The 24,661-nt window shown below is 45.4% G+C and overlaps 1 protein-coding gene across 1 annotated transcript in view; it reads left to right on the top strand.

Annotated features, from left to right (window-relative positions):
• OSBP (oxysterol binding protein) overlaps positions 1 to 24,661 on the top strand; it is a 353,464-nt gene that overhangs the window by 97,526 nt on the left and 231,277 nt on the right. The window contains exon 2 of the mRNA XM_069227875.1: positions 7,229 to 7,437. Coding sequence (XP_069083976.1) covers positions 7,229 to 7,437 — 209 coding nt within the window. The remainder of the gene's footprint in view (positions 1 to 7,228; positions 7,438 to 24,661) is intronic.

The following is a 24,661-nucleotide window of genomic DNA, read 5'->3' as shown; positions in this document are numbered from 1 at the left end:
AAAGAAAAAATTCCGAAACCATTTGGTTTCGTTTTTTTCAGAGTAGGCAGTGGTCCAGAGGGCCACTGCCTGCTCTGAAAAAATATTTTTGTGGGCATTCACAAAGGGGAATGGGTCCCCTGGGGACCCCTTCCCTTTTGCGAATGAGTTACCATCCACTTCAAGTGGATGGTAACTGTGAGTTGGTTTGCGACCGCATTCACGGTCCCAAAGCAACTCTACATCGCGATGCGGTCGCAAATAGGAAGGGAACACCTCTTCCTATTTGCAAGTCGGAATCACATTTTGCGAGTCGGTACCGACTCGCAAAATGTGATTCTGCATCGCGTTCAGCCATTTGCGCCTCGCAAACTGCGTTTTTTGCCGTTTGCGAGGCGCAAAAGGCTTCCTACATCTGGCCCTTAATCTTCTTGCCCCTGATAGAAATCAACATGTCTCGGGCGATATGAATTCCCTAGCCCTGTCAGAAACTGCACTCAATACTGTATCCCGCGTAGGCTATACCTGCAGTTGGTGAGGCGGCACACTTAGTTAAATGCTTGAGTTTATTCTCTTTTTGACCAGCTGCTCATAATCTTGAATCTTGCAAGGGTCAAATACGTCTTCCATCATTCAATGGTCGCTAAATTGAGTACTGTTAACTTAGAAAACAAAATCGGTTATTTACAGTGCTTAAAATTTCCAGCAGTAGTCTCTGATCAGGAGTGGGTTAAAAAATGGAAAAAAGCCATGAGAATTATGTTGCAAGTGTCCACCCAACATCACAGTAATAAACAATTTTTGTTATACCATTACTTCCGTCCTATTTAATACTAATAATGATGACTCTTTAAAAAAAAAAAAAAAAAATTCACAATGAATGTTTGATGGTAGTTTTAAGTACTGTTTATTTTTCTATATCTGCCACACTCTAAGCATGTGAATGTTTTCTATTTGTACTATGTTCTGATCAGGTCCTTAACTTTATTTAAGCTCTTTAATACCGTGGTGCTTAACCTTTTCACTTCTGTGGACCCCTGCTTTGCAAATTTTTATATTTTGAACCTCCGACACAAGAGTACATAAAACAAATGCATGCATTATGAAATATATTATTTTTATTCACAGAAAAATGAGAAAATCAACATTTGATGGGCTGGTTGGAGCTTTTCATTTTTTTATTTTTAAAAGGGAACGCAATATGCTAAACCTTAGCAGACCACTTTGTATTTTATGGTTCCTAATACATGCTCCCTTTTTCTTGGTGCATATCATTGCTCCCGTTGAGGGCACAAATCAAGCTGCTCCCATTCACCCTTTCCTGTCCTTAAGCTTCCAGTTAGGGAAGGGGGCAGGGCGGTCTCCTACTGACCCTGTGGGAGTCTATCAAAATGGACTAGTGGATGTTAAGATTTTCCCATAAGGGTTATATCTTCCTGTTTATGGTCACATGTACGGAACATCTCCTTGCCTGGCCTTGATTCTTAAAGGAGACATCGGAGTATTAGTAGTAGGAGGAGAGGATGCAGCCTTTTTCTAGTTCTGCTTCTCTAGTTCTGCTTCTCTCGTTCTCTAGAAGAACAGTTACTCTTTATGTGCCAGGACAAGTTCAGCATGCTGTCTTTGAGTCTGTTCCTCTTGGCCCTCAACCATCAGGACTGTATTTTGCATTCCTGGGCCTCCAGCTTGCCTATTTTCACACCCAAGCCCAAAGACTCTACTTCTGCTTTGTTGTGCGGTCCCAGCATTATCATTTTGCAGTTCTGGTCTACTCCCTTATAGCTGCTGGATGTGTTTTCATCAAAGTGATTCAGGGCATGTTTCTGTACTTTGATGACTCGTTTGCAAGTCCACTCCCTCCCATTTGAGTTTACTAAATTTGGTATGGACCATGAAGTTGCTTCATTTCATGTGGTTTTTACATCATTTGCAAGAGGTTATACTTCACTTCATCCTAGCTATTGCTCTTCATTTGCACGATCATGGATATGACCTACATGAAGACATCACACAAGCCTCAGATGATTTCAGCCATTCTGGATATGATCCCAATGCTTTGGATACTAGCACTTAGCTGTATTTTAACGTGTTCTGTATTTTGGGTCGGGTGGCATTGTTTATCCTCCTGGTATCCACAAGCCCGGTGGAGAGTGAACTTGGCATTCACACTACAGGTGCACGGGCCTCCTTCTGCTGGTTGGAAATTGTCTTGAATCCATAACCCTTGCATTATGGATATATTATTTGTAGTGGCAGTCAGTACTTAACCATAAACATCTGAGCCCTGGTTAGACCATTGAATTACAAGGTTGCTCTGAACCCGTGGATGCCCCGCCGTCAGAATACCTTAACTATAACTGGTAGTTTGTTTAAATGGAGGCATGAAAACATATCCTTGGAATAACCTAGTGAGAAGCTCCTCACTGATCTGTTCCTTAGAAGAAACGAGGCCTACCAGTCAGACATGGTAAGCTGAAACTCTTGAGGATTGCATTTCTTGTAGGCACTAGTCACCGGACACCAGGTCCTCAGGAAAACAGAGAGCGCACTAGACCACTTCACTGTTTGAGGTGACACAGGTTATTCCCACCTTGCTGCCAGAATAATACTCAGGGTTGATCCAATACCAGAGCTTTGGCCAATCTCCTCTCATCTGAGTCCCCTGCTTCCTCTTCAGACTCCTTTTTTGAGTCATTTTAACAAAAATCAAGCTCCTTGTATTAATGTTGGCTACAGGGCCAGAAATATCAGAAAAATAGCTCCTGGTGCCAAATCAGCATAAAGAAAACTCCAAGGGCCATATCTCTGCCCATAATATTGTAGCATGTTCCGTTTCATCTGTGTTTTATCTTATATTTTATTGAACAGTTTAGTGACCTGTTAAATTTTTTTTCTCAAGCACTGACTAAACATTGGTGTTATTGAATTGCTATTTATACTGATTCTGAGTTTCTAATCATGACGAACATCTTAACTCTGGAACATCACTTTTGTACGAGCTTCAGAGTAATAAAAGGGAGTAGCCACTGATTTCCCCCCAAGAAAAGCTAGAATGAGGACAGAGAACCTTAAAGGCAGGAGTTTCGGTAGACGCAGTGAGACGATCAGGTGATTACTGCTGGCCTTGGAACGGATCAGGAAATGCTAGTTTGCCTGGATAAGGGATGGCGTGACACTGTGCAAACAAGGTGTTGGATTCTGCCCAGGTATTTTATGACAGCTTGACCTTTTCTGTGCCAGGCTGTCCCTGTCCTCCTAATTGTACTCCCTTCTCGAAGTCGATGTGGTACATGTTCCAAATATTTCATTTGTCTGATAAGTTGCTCAGGTACACCCTTTCATGTCCTTCTTTACCAAAGTTAATTCAGAAAAGAATTTGGTAGCTGAGAAAAAATGGCTGCTTTTGACCATCTACAGTTGCTCTTGACACTGGAGACGTGGACACATTTTCCACCCCCATGTGTAACTTTCTTTCTCCTGCATGTTCCACCCCCTTGCTTCCTCCCTCTCTCCCTTCAGTAATGTCTTCTCTTGCTTTTCTTCCTTCATGCATCCCCTCTTTTAGTAGCCCCCACCCAGCTCTCCCTTTATGCCTGCATGTCTTTCCCTGATTTCTGGCACAGTGGGTAACGTGTTTGTGTTTCAGGAGCTCGGCTGCTCTTATCCATTGTAAGGTCATTGTGTTCCTGATGTCTTGTTGGCAGCTACCAACTGTTTATGCATCTCCTTTGATTGCCCTCTACGCCTCCGTCTCCACCGGCTCCTTTGACGGGATTTTCTGCTCTATACTATAGCCTTATACAGTGTAGCGGGCTATACTGGCCATTAGAGGCCCGCTCCAGCATGAAAACATTCTGCCGCTGGAGGACAGAATGTTCTAAATAATAAAACAAAGGCCTCGGGAAGCCAGAAGGGATTGAAATCCCCTTTGGCTCTGTGACGCTTTTGTTCACAGCAACTGCTGTGATCAAAAACATTTGAATGTTGGTTCCCCGAACTTCTACCGGCCATTAGGAGCCCAGAGCACTCCAATGTTTTCAGTGGAGCTCCCAACATTCCAATGTTCTAATATAGCCTTATAGCCTGCCGTAGCAGGCTATTCCGGCCATTAAAGGGCTGCGCCAGTTTTAAAAGCAAAGGCACAAGACTTTAATATTGGTAATGCCCAGCTGCGAAGGGCTAAAAGGATATTAGAAAATTCTGCCACTAGAGTGCAAAATGTTCTAATAAATAAAACAAAGGCCCCATGGAGCCCGAGGGGACTGAAATCCCCCGGGGCTCCATGAGGCTTTTGTTCACAGCAACAACTGTGGAATGTTGGCGCTCTGGGCTTCTACAGGGCCATTAGGAACCCGGAGCACTCCACTGTTTTCATTGGCGCTCCCAACATTCCAGTTCTCTAATTGTAGTACCTCCACTGTTGGCCGAGCAGTTACTGCACTCCCAGTGTCCTCAATCACCTGTCTTCTCCAAGAAAAAGTCAATGCTTTTCCCTAACTGCCCCTTCTCAACTGCAGTTTATTCCTTGCCCACAGTGCCTACTCGGGTATCAGGGAATTATTCTAATTATTCCTTGACTTTGAGGAGAAACTTACTCAGAGGGTCACTAAGTTGAGTTGTTTCAAGGTAGTCTTTGTAGGGGTGCGCAAAATTGTGTAATGTTTTGTGAAACGTCCCAGAAATTATGCAGAGTTATGCTAAATTAAGTAAATCTAACAAAATGTGGTTTGCTGTATGTTGTGTGAAAGATTTACCCAACAGCATACTTTGCGTTAAAAAAAAAAAATCACACACGAGTTGCTGGCAGGAGACTGGATTGAGTTGAAATGTCCCAGCAACACATTTTTTGCTCAAATCAACATTCCCATAAGCAAAAAGTGTTAAGTGCGTAATTTCACCATTTTCACAAACTATAAAAATATTGTCCCGGGCTTAGCATTCGGGAATTATTTATCATTTTTAGGTCTGGCTATCAACACCTTTAGTTGATTTTTGTAAGAGCGCATGTCTTTAAAAAATATATTAAAATATGTAGAGAGAGCAGGCTTTGGGTCACTCCTCTTCAGTGATCATCTCTGTTGCCTTTTTGTACTTAAGGCATTGGCTGGATGGACCGGCTGAGAACTCCTTGGCATTCCACAGATATTTCCATATTTAGGTCTTGCTTGCCGGCAGTTAATGCACTGCGGCTGCATGATATATTGTATACTATAATTTATTGGGTCCCTGCCATTGCATATCATTCATTGGCTTCTTTGTCATTCTTATATGTTGCCCCCCTAATTGGCTAGTGCTTACTGATGTCACGTCTGGATTCCGAGTTGATTAGAGATAGTAATTTTCAAAGATCCGTCTTGCAGGATTTCCCAGTATAACTGTCCACCATCCCTCCTCCCAGGTGGATATTGCTATGAAATATATTTTACAGGTGAGAAATCTACAGGTAGAAGTAACCATCAGAAGAAAAAGTTACTGTCCTGCCATAACAATCTTTCTGGTGGATATTTTAAATACTTGCATATTCTTCATCAATCCACCCGCATCCTTGTTTGACGTATAGTCAGAGGGAAAGTTAATAAGGTCCCAGATATACATAGCTATTGGCACAGCACTACTCTATTGATGTCAATCCATTGTCATCAGAAAAAAAACTGGATGGAAACTGATGTTGTTACACCAGGGTGGATACTATATGGTTGCAGTGACGTCATCTGATATAATTTCCAGCATTGATGCAAAGCCAATGTTTCTTACTGGCAACATGAGAGCTTTCAGGTTTCCGGATTCATGCAGACTTATGGCATTATTCTACAGTTCAGGAATCTGCAGGTAGATGTAGTATCCACCAGAAACATCATTGCCACAGGTAATTAACTTTTTCTTTTCCTCCAACTCCTGCTGTGATGCCCTAATGGGATTTGAACTTGGTTCTAACCTACCTTTTTTTATTGCTCTTCCCTTATAGCCCCTTCACAATTGTCAGTTACGACTGTTTACATTCAAGACATTATTTCTAGTGGCCAGTACCTAAGCAAAGTGCATCAGTGAATTTATGGCAGGAACTAAGTGATTGTCCATCTTTCACATTGCTTCTTCCTGGATAAACTGGCCCTTCAAACTAAAGTGGCTTTCCTTCTGAAGGTGGTGATTTATTTCAATTTGGGGCAATCTGGTGCCTTTATTGTCTTTATCCTTTCTCTCTTGCCACTAAAAAGCAGGAGAGATTATAAAGGCTGGACCCTGGGAGGGTGGTCAATTTTTATGTTGAGTGCACCAGAGCAATAGTTTCTGATGACCAGCTCTTTGTGGGGGTATAGAGGCACTAAGAAAGCCAAGACAATCCAGTAAGGAATGTCAAACTGTTGGATAATTATCTGCATAAAGATGTGTTCCTCCCTTATGAAAAGAAGTGCCAGATTGAGTCCGTACTCATTCTATAAGAGCTAAGACTTCAACACGTGCACTTACCATGTTTCTTCCTGTAGTTGATATTTGCTGTACAGCTAAATGTGTTTCCCTTTAAGCCTTTGCTAAGCACTAGTACTTGAATAACACGGTGATAAGGTATGGCCAGTTTGCATGCTGAATGCTCCAGGTTTTCACTTAAGCATTTCTTCAGACTCACCAACCCGAAGAGTGGTAACTTTTGGAATCTGTTCAGCAGGAGATGAATGTGAAGGTAAACATAACCATCAGAAGAGAAAGTTACTTAACTTCAGTAACAACCTTTTTGTTCGGATACTGTATCTACTCTAGATTCCTCACTGATACCCTCCCATCTCCCTGTTCTGAAGGATGGTCATATGTCACATTAAATATTTAGATTTCTGTACTCAAATGCTTCAAATTGATTGTCATTTCTTCGTCTAGGCCTCTAAGGGCATGTGGAAGACAAAAGGACCAGGAATTAGCGTCGGTACACCTGGGTTCCTTTGCATAGCTCCTGTGATGCCAGGTGGGGTGTTGCTGCCTTTGCTGCAGGCACACCCTACCAGAGTAGGAAAGGTATTGAAGTTTCCTGATCTGGTCTGGCACCTGGGGATAGTCAACAGATGAGGATTCTGCAGGTAGAGTGGCTACCAGAAAAAATTGTTACCAAAGGTAAGTAACTTTTTCATTGGAAGATGTGCTTTGGAATAATTTTGTACTAATATTGTTTTTTGCTTGTTAACAATAATTGTCTTCAGTAACACCAATTTTTTTAAGACTACTGCTTTCTAACAAAATCCCTTTCTGCTTCACCCTGAAGGTCGAAGGCAGAAATGCGTCACACTTGCCGTGGAACTATTAATCTTGCTACTGCCAACATCACGGTGGAGGACTCCTGTAACTTCATCATCTCCAATGGAGGAGCACAGACCTACCATCTTAAGGCCAGCACCGAGGTTGAGCGCCAGCGATGGGTCACAGCCCTGGAACTGGCAAAGGCTCGAGCCGTGAAGATGCTGGCTGAATCCGGTGAGGGTTGGGAAGAGATGGGGATAGCTGAGGTTCTCCTCGAGGGTGTAGCAAAAATGTTATGGAAAGGTTAATGGAATAAAAGGTGCTTAGTGAAAATTGTGTGTCATTGTTAAAGCAGGCAATCATTACTGTTGATGAGTCTGATGTGTGTGCTTAGGGGAATGGGTAGTACGGATATACAAGTCTGGGGCATGAGAGTATGGAAAGTTGAGAGATTTAAGGAAAGTAGTTGAGTTGAAGAAAGTGCAAACTTAGTGAAGTAGAGTTACCAAGAGTAACACCTCAGATTTGATGAAAGTGAGATGTCCTTTTCTCTGCAGCAAACCTAGAATCTGCCTCACATCGCACAGCATGTCTTATTTTCTTATACATGGTTGTAGGAAGCTGGCTCTGTATATACTATATCAAAGTGAGATATAGTATGCACCAAGCCCAGGGGTTCCCCAGAGGTTTACAGAGGCTAAAGTAGATAATACTAATGCTCCCTTTTGTGGTAGTGTGGTCGAGCACTTAGACTTATCAGAGGGTTGTGCAGAGCATTTGTTGTACACACACAGTCAATAAATGAGGCACACACTCAATGACTACCCCAGGCCAATGCATTTGTATCAGAAATATATATTTTGTTACTTTATTTCTAGAACCAAAAGGATCTTGTTGCAGGTAAGTACATTTGCAAGTAAGTATCAAGCATATGTATCAATGACACTTTGTTTAGATTTCACAAATAAAACGGTTTAGAGGTAAGTAACGCTTTTCACTTTTAATAGTTGACAGTGCAATTTTTAGAACAGCCCTGGGGGGAAAAGTGTTAGTACAGTTTTGAGGTAAGTACTCGACTTACAGTTCCAGTTTCCCGGGGTTAGGATGTCCTCTGGTCAGGGTTCAGGATGACCCCAAACTTACACCACCAGCAACACGGGGCCGCCCGGATGCAGGGGTCAAAGTTGTAGCTAGATATTGAATGGGATCCTATGGAGACTGAGGCACTCTGAAACAGATCTGCTGGCAGGTGAGTACCCGTGACTTCAGAGGGTGGACCTTGGGGGCTTAGGTGAGCAACAGGGGATGGTGGCCACAGGTCAGCACCAAACACACAGCCTCAGTGGCACAGGGGCAGCTCGGTGCAGGGTGCAAACACATCGCCCGGCTTCCAACGCTTTTCAATAGGGGTACCCCTGAGGTCATAAAGATGTTGCAGGCTGGGGTCGATTCCGGGAAACCACAGGCTTGAACGTTGCTGGACTGATGGTTGGATTTCCCAAGGCCAGGGGGCTGCAGGGGCACATTTAGGCATTGGGAATCTTTGTCTGGTTCTCTCTTGGTCGGGGGGTCCTCCGAACTTAGGTTGCAGGCTTTGTCATGTTGGCCTGGAGGGGCCAACCCAGGGTGGAGACAAGGTCAGAGTCGCCAGGGGACATGCTTTGGACCGGTGGGCCATCTGAACTCGGGCCGTGGGCATTGGGTGCAGAATGGACAGAACTCGCAGATCCGGGGCAGTTCTGGAGTCCTCCTTGGTGTTTCTTGTGGACAGGGCTGCTGTCTTCGGGAGTTTTTGGTCCTCTGGTGGGCAGGCAGTCCCCTGTGTGTTTGAAGATGTCATTGGTCCTGCAGGTAGCGGGGCTTCTGAAGCTGCAGACAGGCCGGTACGGTTGGGGCCAAGTCAGTTAGTGTCAGGAGTCCGGTGTCTTCTCTGCTGGGGCCGGCTTAGCAGTCCTCCTTCTTTCTTCTTCTTGGGGTAGGCAGGAATCTGATGAGCTAGGTTCAGGGGCGCCCTTAAATCCTAGAATTAATGGCGTAACGGGTCAGAAGGCAGTAGCCTATGGCTCCCTCCCTGTGCCTACTCTCTTTGGGAAGGGGGTCACACTCCTAACCCTGTTGGTCCCTGTCCTCCAACAACCAAGATAGAGGATTCTGCAGGGAGGGGGTCACTCCATCTCTGGTTATCTCAAGGGGTGGTCCTACTAACTGGAGTGGTCACTCCTCCCTGTTTTACCTAATTTTTCTGCCAGACTTGCCGCCAAAATTTGGGCTTTCTTTGGGAGGGGTGGGGGACATCTCCACTAGCTGAGGTGCCCTGGGGGCACTGTAACAGGGGGCCTGAGCCTTTGATGCTCACCGCCATGTGTTGCAGTTCCTGCAAGGGGGGGAGTGGAGATTGTGAAGTGCCTGCACCCAGAGCAGGCTTTGTCTTTGGCCTCAGAGCAGAAAGGCTCTCACCCCATGAGGTCAGAAACCTGCCTTTTAGTGGCAGGCTGGCACAGACTGGTCAGCCTTACACTTAAGGGTTGATTAAAATATGTGGGGCATCTCTAAGATGCCCTCTGGGTGCATTGTACAATAAATCCAACACTGGTGCCAGTGTGGGTTTATTGTGCTGAGATGTTTGATGCCAAACTTCCCAGCCTTCAGTGAAGCCATCATGGATCTGTGAAGTTAGTGATGACAAACTCCCAGCCCATGTACTTAATATGGCCACACTGCACTTACAATGTCTAAGAATGGACTTAGACACTGTAGGGGCATATTGCTTATGCAGCCATGCCCTCACCTGTGGTTTAGTGCACCCTGCCTTAGGGCTGCAAGGCCTGCTATAGGGTTGACTTAGCTATGTCACAGGCAGTGGTTGGTGGGCATGGCACCCTGAGGGGGGGTGCCATGCCGACTTTACTTTTTTCTCCTCACCAGCACACACAAGCTGCAATAGCAGTGTGCATTGGTTTGGTGGGGGGGGGGGTTGTCCCTTTGGGTGGTACAATACATGCGGCAACCCTTACGGACCCTCTCTGGTCAAAGGGCCCCTGGTACCACTGCTACCTTTTACAAGGGTCTTATCTTGTGTGTATCTTTGTTGAAATAATGGTACAGTTTTTGGGAAAGAACACTGGTGCTGGGGCCTGGTTAGCAGGATCCCGGCACACTGTCAAGTCGGCGTCAAAATCAGGCAAAAAAAGTATGGTGGAAGGAGGTGAGGGTAACCATACCAAAAAGGATGCTTTCCTACAATAGTCTTATACATGGTCTAGCAGTTAAAATCTCTCTAATGTTGCTAATAAGGTAAGTCTCCCAGAAGTTGTTTTTAAGTTCTCCTTTGGTCATTGGCACTTATAAAAATCCTTATATGGGAATGGAGAACAGTGCTTAGTAGAACGTATACCTCAAAGGAAAACGGGTACATTCCTTGATATGTTATTACCATAAAGCGGCTTTTGTTCCTCCTAATCTTTCAGTCCATTAGCGTTGCACATTCTCCAAATATTGACTTTTTAATCCCAACTGAAATAAATCTACACAACTTCAAATTTTACTGTCAGCACTGAAGATTTCCTGCTGCACCGTGATGGCGTTAGTATATTTTTGCAAGTGGTTTGACAGAGTTGGAGGTGTTTCACATTATGCATTATGGGTTATCTTTCACAGAATCCATACTTTCATTGCATTTCCATTGTAGTAGAACTATGGCTTCACTTCCACGCAACCTGTTTTCCTACTACTCTACATTATATAATTATTCCTTTACTGTTCTCAGAATAGGAGTGATTCAACATTACTGGAATCTGTTACTAGTACATGTAATTGATATGAGTTGGCTAATCTTATTAAGTGAATGAAATTAGGTAGCCTTACTTACGTGCACTTTTCAGGTAAGTTATAACTTGCCAAGTTGTTTATAGTATATTGTTTATAGTAAATGGTTGATTCTATAGAAATGTGTGTTCGATGGCATCTGTCGCTGTAGATACACATGGTATGCATGAGCTCGCCATCTGGTGTTGGGTCGGAGTGTTACAAGTTGTTTTTCTTCGAAGAAGTGTTTTCGAGTCACGGGACCGAGTGACTCCACCTTCTGTGCTCATTGCGCATGGGCGTCGACTCCATCTTCGATTGTTTTCTTTCCGCCATCGGGTTCGGACGTGTTCATGTCGCTCCGAGTTTCGGAACGGAAAGATAGCTGAAGACGGAAGATTTTCGACGGTATCGTTGCGATCCGGTTAGAGATAGACACATACGACGACGCGTTGAACATCGAAGCGCTTCGGTGCCCTTCGGGGTAGATTTCGGCACCCCGTCGGGACCTAGTCGGCCCGACCGCGTGGAGGACAACGCCGATGGATCGGACCCCGTTTCGATTCTGCCCCGAATGCCACAACAAATATCCTTATACGGACCTGCACTCGGTCTGTAATCTGTGCCTGTCACCCGAGCACAGTGAAGAATCCTGCGAGGCCTGTCGGGCGTTCCGGTCCCGAAAAACTCTGCGCGACCGTCGAGCGAGAAGACTGCAGATGGCGTCCACGCCGAAAGAGCGTCGACAGTTCGAGACAGAAGAAGAACAGGAGGAATCCTTTTCCATCCAGGATTCAGACTCCGACGAGCTACACTCTACAAGAACTGTGAGTAAGACGTCGAGATCAAACCTTAAAAAAGGAAAGAAGGCCCAGGGGACGCCACTGCCAACCGGCCATGGCTCCACCCAAATTCTCGGTGACCAACAATCGGCACCGAAAAAGGCCCATTCAGTGTCGAGATCGTCCGACTTCGGTCGAGACACCGGCACGCAGCCTCCTCGGGACCGAGAGAGTGCTAAACAGAAGCATCGACACCGAGAGTTCGGTGTCGACACCGATCGACGCCGAGACAGTGGCGCCGAAGACCATAGAGGCCAAGAATTTTCGGCACAGAAAAAGAGGAAGGTTACCTCGGAGCCGAAAAAACAATCGACAGGGCTTTCGGAGCCGAAAAAAGCGACATCAGACCCTGTTTCTGGCTCCTATACCGAAGAGCATTCTATGTCTTCTCAACTGAAGAAACATAGATTTGAACAAGAACTGCAATCCACTGACGTGGATCACACGCAAAAGCGTATCTTTATTCAGCAGGGGACTGGGAAGATCAGTACCCTTCCACCTGTCAAACGAAAGAGAACGCTTCAGTTTACTCCTCAGCAAGACACAACACAAAAGGTAACACCTCCTCCCTCGCCTCCACCTGTAACTCCGGCTTCGCCAACTTACACCCCGTCACATTCGCCAGCTCACACCGCCATGAGCCACGACGACCAAGATCAGGATGCGTGGGACTTGTACGACGCACCAGTGTCTGATAACAGCCCAGACACATACCCAACTAGGCCATCACCACCGGAAGACAGCACAGCCTACTCACAAGTGGTGGCTAGAGCAGCTCTATTCCATAATGTGGAACTACACTCGGAACAAGTAGAGGATGATTTTTTATTTAACACCCTCTCCTCAACCCACAGCTCCTACCAAAGCCTGCCGATGCTCCCAGGCATGCTACGCCATGCAAAAGACATTTTCAAGGAGCCAGTTAAAAGTAGGGCAGTGACGCCTAGGGTGGACAAAAAGTATAAGGCGCCTCCTACGGACCCTGTCTTCATCACCTCTCAGCTGCCACCAGACTCTGTGGTGGTAGGGGCTGCCAGAAAACGGGCAAACTCACACACTTCTGGGGATGCACCTCCCCCAGATAAAGAAAGTAGGAAGTTCGATGCAGCCGGGAAGAGGGTTGCTGTCCAAGCAGCAAACCAGTGGCGCATCGCAAATTCACAAGCGCTGCTAGCGCGATACGACAGAGCCCACTGGGATGAGATGCAGCATCTCATTGAACATCTCCCAAAAGATCTGCAAAAAAGAGCAAAACAGGTTGTTGAGGAGGGTCAAAACATTTCCAACAATCAAATACGCTCCTCCATGGATGCAGCAGACACGGCCGCAAGAACCATTAATACGTCGGTTACCATCCGTAGGCACGCATGGCTCAGAACGTCTGGATTCAAGCCAGAAATTCAGCAGGCAGTGCTTAACATGCCAGTAAACGAGAAACTTCTGTTCGGTCCGGAGGTCGACACAGCTATAGAAAAGCTCAAGAAGGACACTGACACTGCCAAGGCCATGGGCGCACTCTACTCCCCGCAGAGCAGAGGATCTTATAACACCTTCCGCAAAACACCTTTTAGAGGAGGGTTTCGGGGTCAGGCCACACAAGCTAGCACCTCACAGTCCGCACCGCCCACCTACCAGGGACAGTACAGGGGAGGTTTTCGGGGCCAGTATAGAGGGGGGCAATTTCCTAGGAATAGAGGAAGATTTCAAAGCCCCAAAAACACTACCAACAAGCAGTGACTCACACGTCACTCACCCCTCCCACACAACACCAGTGGGGGGGAGGATACATCAATATTACGAAGCATGGGACAAAATAACTACAGATACATGGGTCCTAGCAATTATCCAACATGGTTATTGCATAGAATTCATGCAATTCCCTCCAGACATACCACCAAAATCACAAAATTTATCAAAATACCATTCACAACTTCTAGAGATAGAAGTTCAAGCACTACTGCAAAAAAATGCAATAGAATTAGTACCAAGCACACAAATAAACACAGGAGTTTATTCACTCTACTTCTTGATACCAAAAAAGGACGAAACACTGAGACCAATTCTAGACCTCAGGGTAGTAAACACATTCATCAAATCAGACCACTTTCACATGGTCACACTACAAGAAGTGTTACCATTGCTCAGAAAACACGACTACATGACAACCCTAGACCTCAAGGACGCATATTTCCATATACCAATCCATCAATCACACAGGAAATATCTAAGGTTTGTATTCAAAGGAATACATTACCAATTCAAAGTATTGCCTTTTGGTTTAACAACCGCTCCAAGAGTATTCACAAAGTGCCTAGCAGTAGTCGCTGCACACATCAGAAGGCAGCAAATACATGTGTTCCCGTATCTAGACGACTGGCTAATCAAAACCAGTTCGCTCACACAATGCTCAAACCACACAAATCAAGTCATACAAACCCTCTACAATTTAGGGTTCACCGTCAACTTTGCAAAATCAAACATTCTGCCAAGCAAAGTACAGCAATATCTAGGAGCCATAATAGACACAACAAAAGGAGTAGCAACGCCAACTCCACAAAGGATCCACAATTTCAACAGGGTCATTCAACACATGTCTCCAAACCAAACAATACAAGCAAGAACAATACTACAGCTCCTAGGCATGATGTCCTCATGCATAGCCATTGTCCCAAACGCAAGACTGCACATGAGGCCCTTACAACAGTGCCTAGCCTCACAGTGGTCTCAAGCACAGGGTCACCTTCTAGATCTGGTGTTGCTAGACCGCCAAACTTACCTATCGCTTCTATGGTGGAACAGTATAAATTTAAACATAGGGCGGCCTTTCCAAGACCCAGTGCCACAGTACGTAATAACAACAGATGCTTCCATGACAGGGTGGGGAGCACATCTCAATCAACACAACATAAGAGGACAATGGAACATACATCAAACAAAACTGCATATAAATCATCTAGAATTATTAGCAGTTTTTCAAGCACTAAAAGCTTTCCAACCAATCATAACCCACAAATACATCCTTGTCAAAACAGACAACATGACAACGATGTATTATCTAAACAAACAAGGAGGAACACATTCAACGCAGTTAAGCTTGTTAGCTCAAAAAATATGGAAGTGGGCTATCCACCATCAAATTGGTCTAATAGCACAGTTTATTCCGGGGATCCAGAATCAGCTGGCAGACAATCTCTCTCGAGATCACCAGCAAGTTCACGAATGGGAAATCCACCCACAAATTCTGAACACCTACTTCACACTCTGGGGAACACCACAAATAGACTTATTTGCAACAAAAGAGAACGCAAAATGCCAAAACTTCGCGTCCAGATACCCACACAAGCAATCCCAAGGCAATGCCCTATGGATGAACTGGTCAGGAATATTTGCTTACGCTTTTCCTCCTCTCCCTCTCCTTCCTTACCTAGTAAACAAATTGAGTCAAAACAAACTCAAACTCATTTTAATAGCACCAACGTGGGCAAGACAACCCTGGTACACAACACTGCTAGATCTGTCTGTAGTACCACACATCAAACTGCCCAACAAACCAGATCTGTTAACGCAACACAACCAACAGATCAGACACCCGGACCCAGCATCGCTGAATCTAGCAATCTGGCTCCTGAAATCCTAGAATTCGGACACTTACAACTTAGCCAAGAGTGTATGGAAGTCATAAAGCAGGCCAGAAGGCCATCCACTAGACACTGCTACGCAAGTAAGTGGAAAAGATTTGTTTGGTACTGCCATCATAATCAGATACAACCACTAGAGGCAACTCCAAAACATATAGTAAATTACTTGCTCCATTTACAAAAAGCAAAGCTAGCCTTCTCTTCTATTAAAATACACCTTGCAGCAATATCTGCATACCTGCAAACTACATATTCGACTTCCTTGTATAGGATACCAGTTATCAAAGCATTCATAGAAGGGCTTAAAAGAATTATACCACCAAGAACACCACCTGTTCCTTCATGGAACCTAAACGTGGTTCTAACAAGACTCATGGGCCCACCCTTCGAACCCATGCACTCTTGCGGAATACAATTCCTCACCTGGAAAGTTGCCTTTCTCATCGCCATTACATCTCTAAGAAGAGTAAGTGAAATTCAAGCGTTCACAACACAAGAGCCTTTTATACAAATACATAAAAATAAGGTCGTCCTACGACCTAATCCAAAATTTTTACCAAAAGTTATTTCTCCATTCCATCTAAATCAAACGGTAGAATTACCAGTATTCTTCCCACAGCCAGATTCTGTGGCTGAAAGAGCACTACATACATTAGATGTCAAAAGAGCATTAATGTACTACATTGACAGAACGAAGAACATCAGAAAAACTAAACAGCTATTTATTGCATTCCAAAAACCTCATGCAGGTAACCCAATATCAAAACAAGGTATAGCCAGATGGATAGTTAAATGCATCCAAATCTGCTACCTTAAAGCAAAAAGACAACTGCCCATTACTCCCAGGGCACATTCAACAAGGAAAAAAGGTGCTTCAATGGCCTTTTTAGGAAACATCCCAATACAAGAAATATGTAAGGCAGCCACTTGGTCTACGCCTCACACATTCACCAAACACTACTGTATAGATGTGCTATCCGCACAACAAGCTACAGTAGGTCAAGCTGTATTAAGAACTCTATTTCAGACAACTTCTACTCCTACAGGCTAAACCACCGCTTATGGGGAACTAACTGCTTACTAGTCTATGCATACCATGTGTATCTACAGCGACAGATGCCATCGAACTGAAAATGTCACTTACCCAGTGTACATCTGTTCGTGGCATCAGTCGCTGAGATTCACATGGACCCACCCACCTCCCCGGAAGCCTGTAGCAGTTCAGAAGTTACCTTCAATTTTGTACATTTGTATATATATTACTTAATCCTTTAATAGGTACATACTTACATTTTTCATTGCGCGGGCACTATTACTATAGTACAACTCCTACCTCACCCTCTGCGGGGAAAACAATCGAAGATGGAGTCGACGCCCATGCGCAATGAGCACAGAAGGTGGAGTCACTCGGTCCCGTGACTCGAAAACACTTCTTCGAAGAAAAACAACTTGTAACACTCCGACCCAACACCAGATGGCGAGCTCATGCATACCATGTGAATCTCAGCGACTGATGCCACGAACAGATGTACACTGGGTAAGTGACATTTTCAGTTTGAGGCATATGTGGCTGTAGATACACATGCTTTGCATACTCCTGCCATCTAGTGTTGGATCCGAATGTATGCAGATTGTTTCTTCGCAGAAGTCTTTTGAGTCACAAGATAGAGTGACTCCTCCTTCTCAGCGATAGTGGGCATTGGCATGGACTCCATTGTTAGATTATTTCCCTCCACCATAGTGTTCAGACGCGGTAGCACCGCTCATCCATTCGACGTGCCTCGATCGCGACCCTCACTGGGCCTCCCTCTTTGGGGCCTTCACACTCAGTCCACAGCAGGACCTCCATAGAATGCCCTCTTTTTATTGGAATGGATGCCTTTCCATTTCTGCCCGTGCTTTCATGCCATATATTCATGGACCGAATCCCATCAGGTCTGTAACCTGTGTTTGTCACCGGAACTGAAGGAGATGGATTGTGAGGCCTATCGATCCTTCTGCTTGAGGAAAATCCTCAGAGATTGGTAGATACGCTGGCTTGAGATGCAGCGTTAGACCACCAAGGACACTCCCAACCTCTTTGGGTGGAAAGGCGTCATTGAAGAACACCACTCTGATGTTACAGTAGTGGAAGAAGAGGTGTTCTCTGTCGAGGCCAGCCTCGAATCCGACCCTGAGTTCGAATTGGAAATAACCTACATTACACTGGAGACTCGAACAGTGATTACTGTACTCCCTGCCCCTCAACCCCACATTGAATATTCGAAAAAACACACGCCACCTCTCCACAAGAGGCCTTTGTGACTGCCACTGTCGGCAGGCGATGGTTGGCACCGAGAGACAAGTTTGGATGCCCCATCCTCCAGCTTGGCGCTGAAACATCATCCAAAGCCAAACTTCCTGCTCCAACAGCCTTGGCTCCTCCCCATCCATCGGTGCTGAGCTGACCAACAACATCCACTGCTTTGACGCTGAGTGGGACTTTGGCACCAAAACACAAGCACAGCTCGGATCCGAAAGCTTTGAGGCTGACTCCGAAAAAGCCCATTGAAAACACCAGTGTAGCCTATTCCCGATAAATTATATGAGAAATGTAATGCTCTGTAGCAACAAATACAGATTCAGCCTCATACTGAACATATTGTAACGAAGCATTTGATTCTCATGCTCCACCAAAATAGAAGAAAATGGACAAAGCCACTAGTCCTTTCCCTCTTCCACCACCTTTATTGTATTATATTGTAATAGTATTTATATAGCGCTTACTACCCCTGATGAGGCGTCAAAGGGCTTTTCGGCAAGTAGCACGCTACTCCGGAACCCAACAAGAATTATTGATGGATTAGTATCGGGAAATATGAGTACAGTTTTAGTATTATTATGAGTTAATTTGAGCTGTGGATATGAGAGTTGGTTGGTTAGATTGATAGGAGTAATGGAGGGGTGGAGGAGGAAAGAAATCCAGAAGTGTTAATTGGGAGTACATCCCTCATGTACTCATCCCAGGGGCTTGGGATGAGTAAAGGGGGATGGAGGAGGGAAGATTCTGTGGAAGGGTTAGGGAGATCATAGTAGCAGGGTGAGATAAATTAGGGAAAATTTAGTAGGGTTGTTTGGGAGGTCATGGTAGTAGAGTGAGGTTTTGTGAGTTAGATGTGGAAGCAGAGGGAAGAGCGTAGGCAGAGTTTTTAGGAGATGAAAGTAGTAGAATTAATTTGGGATGAGTCAGAGTGGGGATGAAGGATAGATTGATAGAGACATGACATATGATGGTGGGTAGATAAGTGTGATAAGATGAGAGCATGGATTCTTAGATATCTAGTATAACAACCCACCCAGGAGCCATCCAATGACCGACGAACATGCCAAGCACAGAAACAACATACACATATACACACACATATATATATATATATATATATATATATATATATATATATGTACACACACAAACACACATGAATACACACACATATGCACAAATGTATGTACATACAATACATAATTAGAACCATGAGTAAATATACTTAGTCAAACAGGTTTAAAGAGTGTGTGTGTATTTTATTGTTATGACATATTAGCAATACATATTTTCTAAAGAACGATATATAACTTGAAATAAACACATAATCAGAAAAAATATTTATCAACATAGGCATATGCAGTCCATAGTTGTATGAATATGGTGGTTATGAAGGAAAGAGACAACTCTTGAGTAGTTTTCTGAAGACAAGAAAGTTATCTGTGGCTCTTATAGTTTGGAGTTTGGCTGCTTGAACTGAGAACCACCTCTGCTGCCACCTGCACTACCACCACCACCACCACCACCACAAGACTCACCATCTTCACCACAGTCTGTTGCCGATCGCTTAGACATCTTACCCTTGGGGATCCCCAAGTGATGGTACAGGTCCACTCGATACGAGGGGTTACACTTTTGGGGCACCACCACATAATGACCACTGGGACATCAATTATGTCAGTCCTGCAGGCGACATTGAGCCACAATTATTCCCTACACGCCCATCACCTCCTGGTGATTCCACTACATATCGGGAACTAATAGCTAGGGCTGCTACCTTCCATGGCGTCCAGCTCCATAAGGAACCTCTTGAAGAGGATTTCCTTTTCAAAACATTCTTCCACACAGAAGGGCACTCAATACCTACCAATGCTTACTGGCATGTTACCCCACACAGATGACATCTTCAAAGACCCTGTTAGGGCTAGAATAATCACCCCAGGGTTAACAAAAAATATAAGGCCTCTCCTTCAGATCCTATGTATATTAGTGGACATGAGCCACCAGAACCAGACTCGCTGATAATCACAAGCACCTGTAAAAGAGCAAATTCATAAGCGTCTGGTGATGCCCTCCCTCCTGACAAGGGAAGCAAGCGCATTGATGCGGTGGGAAAATGGGTTGCAGCCCAATCTGCAAACCAATGGCGTATCGCCACTCAAAGGGTGTGCTTGCCTGATATGACCTTGCTCATTGGGATAAAATGGAGGAGCTTCTCCAGCATCTAGCAGATGAGCACACGAAAAGGGGACAAGAGCTTGTCACGGAGGGAAGACTTGCATCTACAACCTCCATACGTTGTGCCCTTAACTCTACCGACACTGCAGCAAGAGGTATTAATACCAGCATTCTGGTCCGTCACACACTTGGCTGTGTATTTCAGGGTTCAAGCCTGATGTCCAGCAAAACATCCTAAATGTACCCGTTGCCAAAGAACATCTTTTTGGCCCAAAGTTGATCGGGCCATTGAAAAAGTAAAAAAGACAGAAACAACTAAATCCATGAGGGGTCACCCAAACACCTCCACCTAGGGGCTCCTTTTGCGTTACTGCTATTGTGGGCGTTCCAAAACTACCACTTCAGAAGCCTCCACCTCCTACCAATATAGCCAGAATCAATATTCCTCCTCCAAAGATTACTATAGAGGTTCCTAAAGGGGCAACAATAAAAAGGGTAGAGGCAAAGGTGCTTCCCCACGCGGTGGAATTCCCACCTCTAAACAGTGACTTCACCCACATTCTCCCATACATTTTTGATTTAAGCTATGTGATTCCAGTCACCTCATAATGTTGGTGACGGATCATCACCTCTTGTGCTTCTGGTGTCTGAAGCGCGACCAAAACTCAGTCATGCTCTGATTGCCCGGCCATGAACAAAGGCATTGAGGGAGCAGTCCCTAAAGCTCATAGTGACCCGCCGATTGACTCTGCTTCGCTTCTCTTCTCCCTCAAGAGGAAGGTCACGAGAACGTTTGCTGAGCCATCACCACTCTTTCTCGTCCGACTCCAGGTCCTCAGGACATTCGGGTCACGAGAAGTCGTTGAATAAGAACAAGCGTTCTTCGCCTTCACCCCGTCGCTCGGGCGATGCAATGTGGGAGGAGCATCGTCCTTCATCCTCGCAGCCGGTCTCTGAGTCAGCTCTGCGCCTCCCTGAGTCGGACCCACCCCTACCCAACTCAGGCAGTTTCATGAGACCATGTGCCTCATATTTGGGCAGACTGAGGGTCGGCAGGGACCTCCTCTGGCTCTGCTCCGGTGGCTTCGGCCTCAGCTCCAGAGGCCCCCTATGATCCATTTCCGGATGCATTTTGAAGGCACCTGTCTCTTCGAACCTGTTGGTGGCAAGATTCGCCATCACCTGCTCCACTGGGAATCCATCACGAGGGACAGATGGATTTTGCAAATCGTCCGAAGGGGCTACTCCCTGCCCTCCGAGACTACTACTCCTGCCTTATCACCAGCCTATGACCAGATGACAGTGGATCACTTGGCACTTCGCCAATAGTAGATTACAGCTTTCTTGGCCAAGGGAGCCATAGAGAGAGGGTCCCTGTGCCAGAAGTAGGTTGTGGTTGATATTTCCGCTACTTTACGGTGCCCAGAAAGGACAAGGAATTTCGTCCTATCCTAGACCTTCAGGCCCTCAATCTCTTCCTCAGGAAGGAGAAGTTCAAAATACTCACTTTGGCTCAGATCGTTTCTGCCCTGGACCCTGGGGATTGGATGGTATCGTTGGACTTGCAGGACGCCTATTTCCATATTCCTTTCTTGCCTGCCCACAGACGTTACTTGCGGTTCCTAGTAGGTTACAAGCACTTTCAGGTCACTGTGCTCCCCTGCAGCCTAACCAGCGCCCCTCGGGTGTTCACAGAAGTAATGGTGGTGGTCGCACCTCATCTGCGCCTGCTAGGGGTTTCAGTCTTCCCCTACCTCACAAACTGGCTGTTGAAGGCAGGCTCGCCCCAGGCGGTTGTCTCCTACCTCCAGACTATGGCTGACCTCCTGCATTCTCTTGGGTTCACTGTAAACATGGCAAAGTCACACCTGACTCCCTCGCAGATGCTCCCTTTCTTTGGAGCTGTTCTAGACACAGTGCAATTTCAGGCTTATCCTCCTGAGCGGCGAGTCCAGGATATTCAGCCTATGATACTGATGGTTGTTTCTATCCAGGGTTTTGATGAGAAAGACTCTAAGGCTGCTGAGCCTCATGGCCTCCTGCATTCTGCTGGTCACACGTGGCAGATGGCATATAGGGGGTTCTGCAGTGGGACCTGAAATTCCAAATGGGTTCATTATCAGGGGAATGTTGAATGGAACTGCACGAGATCTGCAGTGGAGGTTAACGAAGCAAGAGTGGGTCAGAGGGAGATCCTCTCCCTTCCCCAACCAGATCAGACATTGGTGACAGATGCGTCACCCCTAGGATGGGGCAGCCACATGGGAGAGGCAGAGATCAGAGACATCTGGTCTCTGGCGGAACTCAGGGCGATCAGGCTTGCATTGAAAGCATTCCTTCTCTCTCTCTCCAAGGGAAAATGGAGCAGGTGTTCACAGACAACACCACTGCCATGTGGTACTGCAACAAGTAGGGCGGGGTGGGGTTGTGGAAGAGTCCACAACCCCACCCTGTCAAGAGGCCCCGCGTCACTGGGCACGGCTGGAATGTCAGGGCATATCCCTGGTGATTCAACATCTGGCGGGCTCTCTGAATACCAGAGCAGACAAACTCAGCTGTGAGACGCATGCTCGATCACAAATGGTGTCTCCATCCGGAGGTGGCGCAAGGTCTCTTTCGGCAGTGGGGAGAGCCTCGGTTAGATCTGTCCACCTCCACAGAGAACACACATCAGCTGTTTTGCACATTAGAGTGTGCAAGGCGGCACTCACTCTGTGATGCTTTTCGGCTCAAGTGGAACTTAGGCCTCTTGTATTCCTTTCCGCCAATACCACTTCTGCCTAGAGTTCTCAAGAAGTTCAAGAACGACCGGGCCCAAGTAATTCTGCACTGGGTATGGAGAGTATGGGATCACGAGCTTCTGAGAATAGCCATTGGTCCTCCACTCAGACTGCCTCTTTGAGAGGATCTTCTGTTGCAGTAGCAGGGGGAGGGTTCTTCATCCAAACCTGTCCAGTCTCCATCTTCTTGCATGGAGATTGAGTAGCAGCTCTTGACAGCTTTCGACCTTCTGTCAGAAGTCTGTGATGTCTGCATCCAGACCCTGATGCCCACTCCCCCCTAACCACCTGAACCCATGCTGTGCCCAGCCCTTTGGCCATGTGTGGCGGAAATACTCTACCCAGGTGTTTAGTGAGCTTTGTGCCCCCTCGGGATTGGAGGTAATCACTTCCACCTATGGGGGAAGCACACTTCCTCCCCAATGGGTTGCTTCAACTGCTGAAACTTCCTGGTGCTTAGTGATAGCTCTTCTTTGGTGAGCCCCAAGCAGAGATCCGCTGGGCATTGAAAAGGAGAGATTCTACCCTTTCCAACAATACCTACTGAACTCAGTCAGTGGAAAATACAAGTTGAATATGGTAAAACCGTGATTTTCCAAATACAATCTGACAGCCACCATTATGATCCCTAAAAAGGCATATTTATTTCCCCAAAAAAACAAACAAACAAGCATTTGCAGTGCAATAGGTCTCACATTTGCTTGAGTTAGAGCTATTGGCATTGTACATTGATAACTGGACTTTACGTGCCACATAAATTGGTCAACCTTGCCTCATAATTTCGTCTTTTCCTGACATATAATTCCAGTGGTCTTGCAAATAACTAAAGCATTTTCATTTACCTTCTTCGTCTATGTGCAGCAAAAAATGAAAATGTTGCCATTTAGCATACTAATTTAAATCTGCCATGCTAATTCCAAAAAGCATACCTCTATCACCACCCCACCATCAGACTTGTTTGCTGGCTAACACAGTTCCCACCCAAAAAGACAGAACCAAACCACAGAGGAGAAATAAACTAGAAGGATCATCCAATCTTATCAAGAGTGTTCAAACAGTCATAGTGTAATAAGGATTTTAATTTGGCCTGAAATATGGTCATAATTGTAATAAGGGGAGAGTATTAAAACATATACAATTATCATTTAAACCTTTATCAGAAATAAACTTTTGGCCTTAGACTGGAATGGTCAAAACACCCCTAGAGAACACCATAACCAAATATCATTTATAAGAAACATGGTCACGTAACCATATAGTGAACCCCTAGAGGGCATAACCACACTAAAAGATAATACAAATACATAAATCAGAGTAACCTTATATGTATCCCCTAGAGGGCGTAGTCCATTACACATTTTCAGGGATAGCAGGCCTACAAGCAATGATATTACAAACAAGGCCCTTAAAACACAAGTTACTCCCAGTTTGAAAACAAAAGTTCAAGCCATGAGAATGCTTAAAATGACTTTGAATAGTGGGAGGGGTTATTATTTTGGGGGATCCAAAGATGATCTAGACAGAAAGAATGCGTTGTGCTGAATGTTTTGGTTTTGGTCCTATTGTCCTAGGACCACCACAGGCTGAGTTATGGGCAAAAATGTTGTAAAAAAGAATGCTTGCAAAGCACTAATAGTCAAGTTTTCCTGAGTGCAGTGAATATTGTAGTCGGGAGAGCCGCTTTCACTTTGAGTATTTCAGTTTTATGTAAAACATTTACCAATTTGAAGTGTTTTAAGGGGCGAGCCACAAGAAATGCATCTGATTGGTAATTGTGAACAATGTGACCAATGCTCCAATACCGCCCATCGAGTTCACGCTGTTGTGCTTGTTTGCGCTGTGAGTGCCATGGCCGCCATTCAACACAAAGGGGAGGGACAAAAAAAAATAGTTTGCCCACGCTGCAGTATATTG

The sequence above is a fragment of the Pleurodeles waltl genome, chromosome 4_1, assembly GCF_031143425.1.
Source record: "Pleurodeles waltl isolate 20211129_DDA chromosome 4_1, aPleWal1.hap1.20221129, whole genome shotgun sequence".
Classification (NCBI taxonomy): domain Eukaryota; kingdom Metazoa; phylum Chordata; class Amphibia; order Caudata; family Salamandridae; genus Pleurodeles; species Pleurodeles waltl.
The sequence above is the reverse complement of the archived record's forward strand: the minus strand, read 5'-3'. Positions and strand labels throughout refer to the sequence as shown.